We start from the raw sequence: 9,693 nt of genomic DNA, 5'->3' as shown, positions 1-9,693 counted from the left end.
TAGATGTTTTCTCCTGCCATCAATTGATGAGCAGATTTTTTTATCTATCCAATTACATTAGACACCTAATGAGCTAAACAGTATTGGATAGCACTGTTTATGGGGAATCATCATTAAGATTTGAGATAATCAACAAACAGCATCAAATAAAGCTTTAACATATGGTAGTATTTAAGTATTAGGAATTAGCAAAAAGGTTCTAGATTCCAATTAACATTACACACACACACACACACACACACACACACACACACACACACACACACACAGAGAGAGAGAGAGAGAGAGAGAGAGAGAGAGAGAGACCATGTAACATGGTATAAATGAGAAGAATGCAGTGTGTGGTACACACTCTTGTGAAGTCATTAGAAACCAAGAACTAACTGAAATTTCAGTAGGGTGGGAAATAAGCCACTGGTTTGTCTGAGGAACCAATCAGCAATCATCTTATGTGATTTAGGGACGTAACGGAAAACATGAGTTAGGATTGCCAAACCCACCATACATTTTCAGTAAGACAACACAATAGTACAGCATATGCCTTTGGAGAACATACTGATGGGAAGGAAACTATATGTGCAATGGGGAGAAAATGGTAAATACAAATCATGAGTGCCAAAACTGCATGTCTTAAATTAGACAGAATACTGTAACATGTGCCTCTGGAGAACATGGGTAGGAAGGAAGCCAAATGGTAGTGTAAAAGGCAACGATAAAATAAAGATTTGTAAAACCAGTACTTGTTAATTTCACAGATATATATTTGGTACATAATTTGCAATATAATTTGGGTATTATTCAACCTACACTAACTAACTGTTACAATAAAAAAATACAAGTATGTAGACAGTAAAAATTCGCACAAAGAGCATAAATTGTAAGAGTAAGGATAAGAATTCATACAAATAGTTTCACCTATATACAGGCATTTTAAAGAATCAGAAAAGAATTTTTTTGCATCTATGAGCAGATCCTTTATAACACACATTTACAATTTTAAGTTTTAAACCTACTGCAGAAACTAATAACATGTTAAAAATAAGCTTGAATGTAAGACTTAGAAATAGAGCAAAAAAACTGTTTAACAGAAACCAAAATAATGTTAAGAGAGTTCTGTATGTTTTTTTCTCTCTAAGCATGCATCATAATTTACACAATCTTTATTCAACAACATAAAAAAAAATCTTTTGAAGTAACTGTGTATTATGTTTACAATATTTTTCATTTAATTAACAACACATTAGAAAAAATAACAAATTTTTATAAATATAATGTAAATGGATCGATAAAAACCAACTCAGCAAGTGCCAGTAAGTGAACTTACATATGAAAGTTTAACTTAAATACATTTATACGTGTATTCTACTGCCACGGCTTGATGAGTAGATTTTTTCTCTGTCCAGTTACATTCTAACGACATATTAGCATTTATGAAAACTTACATACCTGGAAACTATGCAGCATCAAAACATTTTGAGTGAACAGCACAGTAATTATAAATTTGCAAACCTCTCAGTACCTTAAAATACTACACCACATTTCTAATAAAACACCTACATCACATTTCCAGACAAAGCTAAACAGTATGCACTTAAAACTCATCAGCAGCAACAAGTTTTGTTTAGAGAGTTCCCTAAATTCTCATTTTGTAAACATCATCTTACTACAGCAACTCTTGTTCAAGGGGAATATATTACTCTGCATTAAATTTAATTTGTACATCAGACAGAGAGCCAACAACATTTCAAAGAAAAAACAGAGGAGACAGTACCACAGAATTTCTAATATATCTGAAAGTATACATTGCAATGGCAAGATTTTGCAAACATGCTACAACTGATCAAAGCCTTGAAGAATGTAACAAGAACCGAATCTATAATTTGTTTGGTTCTAATAAACTACATCTAATATGTGAAGACTATGTGTAAACAAAAGATCTCTATGTTCAACTTGAAATAAAATAAGCCACAGCTGCTCCTACACGTATGCTACTTTTACCTTTAAAAGGTGACAGTAATGCAAAAATGGACAAAATTCAAAATATTTATGACCAGATTACAAAAGGATGCAACTAATTTAACTTATGGCCACAAACTGTCAAACTTACACAAATTACAATGGAAAAATACTGACATAAAGATTTGGCTTTATGTAACTATGCGTCACGTTTAATTGCATGTACCACAATGTCTTCAAAATCACAATAAACTACATGACATCACAAAAAATAAGACCTGCTACAAAGTAGTTGTCAAAACCCATTAACAGTCTTGTTTCTATCAGTAAACTACTCAAGTGCTTTCTTAGATACACATTATATCTGTGATCATAAAATCTGAAAGAAACTGTACAGTTACAAAACAGATAAAAGACACACACCATTTCAACCACATTACATTGACACTTCTTTTTAGATTCATTTTTCAGGTACTCAAATAATGGAAGCAGTAAACAAAATGCCCTAAAACATTTAACCAGCAGGAGTAAGAAGAAACAATGACACTAAATACATCCACAAAATTCAGTAATACAGCCTACTGTTATTTGCTTGCGCAAGAACACAAAAGAAGTAAAGTAAGTGCAAACATTATTAAGAAACTAACACATATCCATTATAGTGTTATACTATATGATTGCTGTTGTATAATCTACTTCAGACATGTACGGTAGTTACACACACACACACACACACACACACACACACACACACACACATACACACACACACGATATGATATGTACAATGATACGTGTTCATCCGTAGCTACACATACACAACATTTAAAATGTGGACAGAACAACTTAATCATATACAAATCAAGACTTCAGCTACGTCATTCAATGAAGAATTTCTGTATGTCTAAGCAGGATTTCTTCCTACCACAAAAACTGCAAATGCCCTGTATGTTAACACCGGACAGGTAAAATAAATAGGGTAAAGCAATATAAAACACTATGTCTTAGTCAATACTAATTTTCAATGTCTTAACAGTAAACTAATAACGTTCCCCTTTTCAACTTACAAGAACCAAACTGCAATGTGAGACAAACTTCATTTGATTACGTGTAAACATTTTATTTGAAATAATACAATGTTAGTTTTCTGCAACTATTTTATACAATTTTATTTACAAAGTATTAACTCAAAAGCCTTCTAGCATTTGATAAAACTATTTAATGAAGAATTGTGTGGATATACAAGTATCACCATTATCCAATCGCATCATTATTTTGTAGTGAGGTGCACTATTTACCCAAGTGTTCCTCCATCAGTGTATTTAATTGTTCCCTTCCATATATGGTCCGCTACAGTTAAAACATGCTGATTGTATGATGGAAAATATGTTTCAATCTGCTACATCGACCTCCCTAAGAGGCTTTAAGAATGTCGAACAAACTGCAGCAATATGATAATGAATGAATTTATGTGACAAATGATTCCAGTATAGCCTATAAAAATTATTCCAGTATTAGGCTCTGAAGGATAAAATGAAAAGTTACACGTACACAGCCTGAGAAATGATCAATGAGAGAGAGACTAAAATGGAAATACAACAGGCAGGCATTAACACTGTCCTCAATAATGTTTTAACTACTTTCAAGAAACATGCATGACCATGATTCAATGTGAAAGCAAACTATTCTTACACTTTGCTTGGGGACACTGCTTAGCATATTTACTGACTAATTTGAAATGAAGTCCAATAACATAACAACTGAAGTAAAAAACACATATATATTCACACATATATATTCAAAGTACCCCTAGAAAACAGTATTTTACATGTACATGGACAAATGCTACTACATGTGGGTTTTCGAGAATATTTATTGCTAACTTCACTGTCCATTCACTTTCAAATAAACAGCATGTGTAAAGCAATACACATTCAGTTATTACGACCTAAACAATGTCTTTGACGTGTATAATAAATCACTGGCACCAACAGCAGTACTTGCTCATTACTTACTATTATAAAATCAGGGGTTTTCTGATTAAAAACTGAATGTTTGTAGAATGAAGAACACGGTGTGTCCTTTAAAGGAAACATCTAATGGCATTGTTTGAAATTATACAGTGCCACATATTAAATCGGACTATAAAGTATGTTACCGTAAATGTTATGAAAACTGACAAGAGTTTAGGGAAGAACTGTTCTCAAAAAGCTTTCTGTCACCCATATAAGGTTTCGAAGTTGTATAGATGCATTTGCTGCACTCAAGGGAACTTTGTACAATAATATGAAATTAGATACTTCCATTAAATAAATGGACTGAGTGTATCTTGTGCCCTCTTTCTTACATATAAACAACAGAACATCTGTGTATTCATTTCTTATCCGGTGTTTCCAAATATTCCACACGATACCGATTATAAGGGTGATAAGGTGTCATGTTCAAATTATTATTAGACAGAACGCGAGTTTGGTTAGACACTACATCTTCACCACGACCCAATAACCAGTCCTTACAAGCTGCATGTTGCTGATCTGTCACATTTTTTTCAACCCAATTGTTAAGCCATTTCTGAAACTTCTCACTCAAATGAAGTGAAACAGCTTGGTGGGAGGTACGAGCCTTGCGCAAAGCCTGTCGTTTGTATAAATAATTTTCTTTATTTACAACAAACACCATCCTGTACTGATTAATATTAAACCGACATTGCATTCCATCACCACCAACAATTTCCCCACTGTTATCTGCATAATGGACTTTATCTCTTGAGCCTCCAGCAGATGGGCTCTTTTCATCATCTGAACTATTTGGTTTTATTTTACCCTTTCCATCTTTGGCATTTCCCCTGTCACTTTTACTGGTTTCTACTTCTCCATCCGGACTTGATTTTTCATGAACCTTATCCCTATTTTTCTCAGCCAAGCTACCTGAATGCTGTCTCCACAAGCGTACATTCCTAGCCAGGAACACAGGTTTTCTTGATCTCACTCTCGATGTGGCATCCAGTATCTGGTCTGCAGTGCCACCAGGATTGGTAAATCGCTCAATATATGTTGACCATTTTTCTACTTCTGCAGGTGGATCCGGTTCTTCTGTATCATTGTCAAGGAGCTCAATTGTCATTCGGCAGTCACGTCTATAAATAAGTACTTTGTAGCACACCTCATCACCCATCAATCTTTCTGCACGTCTTTGATACATTTGTTCTGCTGCTGCCCTCTGGGCAGCTGTATGGCAGGGTCCACCAGCCCCATCACGTTTGGCTTCATTTCGAAGAAGTTCAATACATTTCTGACAAGTGGAATCTGATACAATATGCTGCAGCTGTCTAACTGCATAAGTTACAACTTTATCTAATGTAAAAGCTATGTACGCATGGATGCCAAACATCTCTCTCAAAGTGTCCTCATACGCGTTACTGTCCATGTTGCCATCCAACACATTCTTTACCATATCCAGAAAAGTCGGATAATAATCCTCAACATCAATTTCACTTTTAGGTTTGAGACGCAACGTTACAGCTGTTGACTCTTTCCGATCCTGTCGCTCCTTGGCTTCCTCTGCTGCCAAAATGACTGCCTGATCATATATTTTAGTGAGACGTTCACACAGTATGTGATGAAGTCTCAAAAAAAGATACCAGTTGCCATTGGCAAAAAAGAGTGTGTATGCTTCATCAGATGGTCCTGTCGGTGCATGAAGGAAACCTTTCATTTTATTTTTCTTACTGCTTGATGGTTTGTCACCATTTGGCTTACATCGGTCATCTTCTTCATCATCTTCCTGCTCATCATCACTGGGCTCTTGGCGAGGATGGAAGAACATATCAGGTAGAAGCTGACGCAGAAGTTGCTTCACACGCTGTTTGTCTTCTGATTGGATGCCAGTTTGCCTTTTGACATGATGAATCAACAGATTAGCAGCATCATCAAGCATACTTTTGTCTTTATACTGCAATATAAGATGAGGGCCTGTTGCTACTTCCCCAGTACCTTCATCAGCTTGGTCATGTCTTTCTTCATAGATGGTTTCTATTTCATTAAATAAGCTTTTGGAGCGCAGCACTTTCAAATCATTTTGTTTGAAATTAATCCCTTGATGATCAAGAGATTTTAGGTAGTACTTTTCATTCTGTTCTCTCCATATTTTGTTAAAGCCTTTCTGTGCTTCTCTCCATTCTTCTTCCTTTGCTTTAAGCCTACGAAGAACAACTGGCACTGCCACAGTAGGATTTTTCTTCAGACCATCTATCACATCATCTGCTTTGTCTCCATAAATTCGTCTGATGGCCCTCTGATGAATTGTGGGTGAAAATCCACCAAGGCAGTCATCCAAATGGAACTTAGCTGCTTCCTCAGGTGACATTCGCGACAGTTTCTTGTTCACTCCTTGTAGCACCCGTATAGTGGCAGCATTTGTTTCTATAACCACATCAAGTTCAAACCTTTCATCTTCACATCGATATATATATTTCTCAAACTGTGTTTTTCTGGAGGTAACAAATGTTGAATCTTCTGACCAGTTTGGAAAAGACACCCAAGTATCATTTAAAACTTCCTTGCACAATGCAGTTCGACCTGAGCATTTTGGTTGTATATAATTTTTTGGAAGAGCACAGTAGCTCGCACCCAATCTTTTGCATGCTGTGTAGTCTATTTCCATTGCCAGGTCACCTGCAGGTCTGTCTTGTCGGACAACATTACTCGGAATAGATTCAACAGTAGCTGAACTGCTGCCAGAGCCATTACCTGCTGCTGAATTTTTTGTGACTCCTACAAAATCTTTGAACCAACGGAACAGTTCTGGAAATTTCCCCAAGAAAGGCGTTACCAGCTGCACCAATTCTGAACGAGAAACGATCTCTTCATTAAACAATATAAGACACCTTAAAAAATTTTCATATACTTCTTGGTTTTTTAAAGCTTTCCTCACTTTATCAAAAAAGGCATAATCTGTAAGGTTTCCATATTTTGCAGCTTCTGCAATTGACACATCTCTCAGACATGCTGTCTTGTGTCTCTTGGGAGGTGGACTTCCTGCACGTGGTGACAACATGGGTGTTGACTTGACATGACTAATGCTTGCGGTACTACTCCTGTGCTCTGTAACGACAGGTGTCTCGTGTGAATCTCGCGTGACTGAACTGTCATGGGCAGGTTTCCCAGAACCGCTGTTCTTCTTCAATGGTGTGACAGTTTCACCTGTGTTCACTTTGTTGTTGCTACCAGCATTACTGGTTTGGGCAGAGGCAAGTCTATCACATACAGTCGAGTGATGGCTTGTCGCATCAGGTAAGAACTGGCCAAATTCAGCTAAAAGATCTTCTTGATTCTGAAAAAGCCTAGCAACCTGTGCATACACTTCTGCTTCTGTAAGATGTCTTGTAGGATGACCCTGTCCATCTTTTACATTCTTCTGTTCTTTCTGGTAAGTGTGTAAAATCTCCAAGAATCTTTTATACTTCTCTGGCTGACTGATGAATCTCTTTTTTATTTTGTTGACATAGTTGATAGCATGTCCAAATTCTACTGGCTGACTCTGAGCAGACTGCGCATCTGGCAATGGAGAAATACTGTGTGCAGGTGACTGCTGTAACTGCTGCTGTGGTGGTGTCTTGGGAGCAACAGAACTGGTGGCTGCCACTGCAGGTGCAGGAACAGTAGAGAAACTTGGGGGTGGCACTGGAGTATTGGTTGGGGAAGAAGGCCTACCAGATGGAACCACAGCAGTAGCTGGAACACCAATTACTGAGCTTGGCATTGATACAGACACCTGGAACGTATAGCCCTGGTTGTTTGGTTGAACTTCAATTTTGTATCCAGGTGGCAAAAATGTATTAAATCCAACAATCAGTTCAGGATGCCCTTTGAAGAGATTAGAGACTCTTTGTATAACTCCCGGAGTATCGATGCTCTGTGATTTAAATTCCTTCATTATGTCAAGGAATTCATTATAAACCTGAGGCTGACTTCCAAACTTATATTTAACCTGATCAAGATAAGACAAAGCATCCTCGACTTTTAGGCGCTGATACTGTGGCTGCTGCGCCTGCGGCTGAGGCTGAGAGGACTTTGGTCTTGAAGGCTGCTGTGGTGGAGGAGGTGGGGAACCTCCTCCATTTGCTATTACACTGTTACTGTATGATGGAACAGTCAGCTGCACGCTGGTAGGCATTGTGTTCGCCAGCCTGAAATTAAAAGGGTAAATATGTTACATTCTTCCATGTTTCAGTTATGTATGATGGGATGTCTTGTTCTTCCAATAAGGAGTACTTAAATCATACAAGGTTAAAACCATAATATTTGAAATAATTTTTTACCACTGTAACTGATAACATTTACTATATCTCTACTATTAGCAAAGAGTTATGAATATTAAGATGTCACCTATACAGATAAGAATTGGCAGTAACAATTCTGCAACACTAAATAAATTATGTGTTAATATCTTAATATTACGTTTACCTGACTTCCGATCTTTCCTAAGGTTCTTACAACTGTGTTTTTCATATAAAAATTATTCTGTGTGCATGTTTGTAGTTAATTTCTTTCCTTGTCCCCAAAGTTGTCAAAGCACATACCAGAAAACCAGCATGGTCTGTTGTTGTTGTTGTTGTGGTGTTCAGTCCTGAGACTGGTTTGATGCAGCTCTCCATGCTACTCCATCCTGTGCTAGCTGCTTCATCTCCCAGTACCTACTGCAACCTACATACTTCTGAATCTGCTTGGTGTATTCATCTCTTGGTCTCCCTATACAATTTTTACCCTCCACGCTGCCCTCCAATACTAAACTGGTGATCCCTCGCTGTCTCAGAACATGTCCTACCAACCGATTCCCTTCTTTTAGTCAAATTGTGCCACAAGCTCCTCTTCTCCCCAATTCTGTTCAATACCTCCTCATTAGTTATGTGATCTACCCATCTAATCTTCAGCATTCTTCTGTAGCACCACATTTCAAAAGCTTATATTCTCTTCTTGTCCAAGCTATTTGTTGTCTAAGCTATTTATGGCTACACTCCATACAAATACTTTCAGAAACGACTTCCTGACATTTAAATCTATACTCGATGTTAACAAATTTCTCTTCTTCAGAAACGCTTTCCTTGCCATTGCCAGTCTACATTTTATATCCTCTCTACTTCGACCATCATCAGTTATTTTGCTCCCCAAATAGCAAAACTCCTTTACTACTATAAGTGTCTCATTTCCTAATCTAATTCCCTCAGCATCAACCAACTTAATTCGACTACATTCCATTATCCTCGTTTTGATTTTGTTGATGTTCATCTTATACCCTCCTTTCAAGACACTATCCATTCCGTTCAACTGCTCTTCCAAGTCCTTTGCCGTCTCTGACAGAATTACAATGTCATCGGCGAGCCTCAAAGTTTTTATTTCTTCTCCATGGATTTTAATACCTACTCCGAATTTTTGTTTTGTTTCCTTCACTGCTTGCTCAATATACAGATTGAATAACTTCGGGGAGAGGCTACAACCCTGTCTCACTCCCTTGCCAACCACTGCTTCCCTTTCGTGCCCCTCAACTCTTATAACTGCCGTCTGGTTTCTGTACAAATTGTAAATAGCCTCTCACTCCCTATATTTTGCCCCTGACACCTTCAGAATTTTAAAGAGAGTATTCCAGTCAACATTGTAAATGCTTTCTCTAAGTCTACAAATGCTAGAAACGTAGGTTTGCCTTTCCTTAATCTAGCTTCTAAGATAAGTCGTACGGTCA

The 9,693-nt window shown here is 37.3% G+C and overlaps 1 protein-coding gene across 1 annotated transcript in view; it reads right to left on the bottom strand.

Moving 5' to 3' along the window:
- Positions 1-743: 743 nt before the first annotated feature.
- The window catches only part of LOC124789352 (paired amphipathic helix protein Sin3a-like), a 35,270-nt gene continuing 26,320 nt past the window's right edge, over positions 744-9,693 (bottom strand). The window contains exon 4 of the mRNA XM_047256679.1: positions 744-8,143. Within this exon, the coding sequence (XP_047112635.1) occupies positions 4,330-8,130 (3,801 nt within the window). The 5' untranslated portion in view covers positions 8,131-8,143 and the 3' untranslated portion in view covers positions 744-4,329. The remainder of the gene's footprint in view (positions 8,144-9,693) is intronic.

The sequence above is a fragment of the Schistocerca piceifrons genome, chromosome 3 (assembly GCF_021461385.2).
Source record: "Schistocerca piceifrons isolate TAMUIC-IGC-003096 chromosome 3, iqSchPice1.1, whole genome shotgun sequence".
Taxonomy (NCBI): domain Eukaryota; kingdom Metazoa; phylum Arthropoda; class Insecta; order Orthoptera; family Acrididae; genus Schistocerca; species Schistocerca piceifrons.
This window is presented reverse-complemented; position numbering and strand designations above follow the sequence as displayed.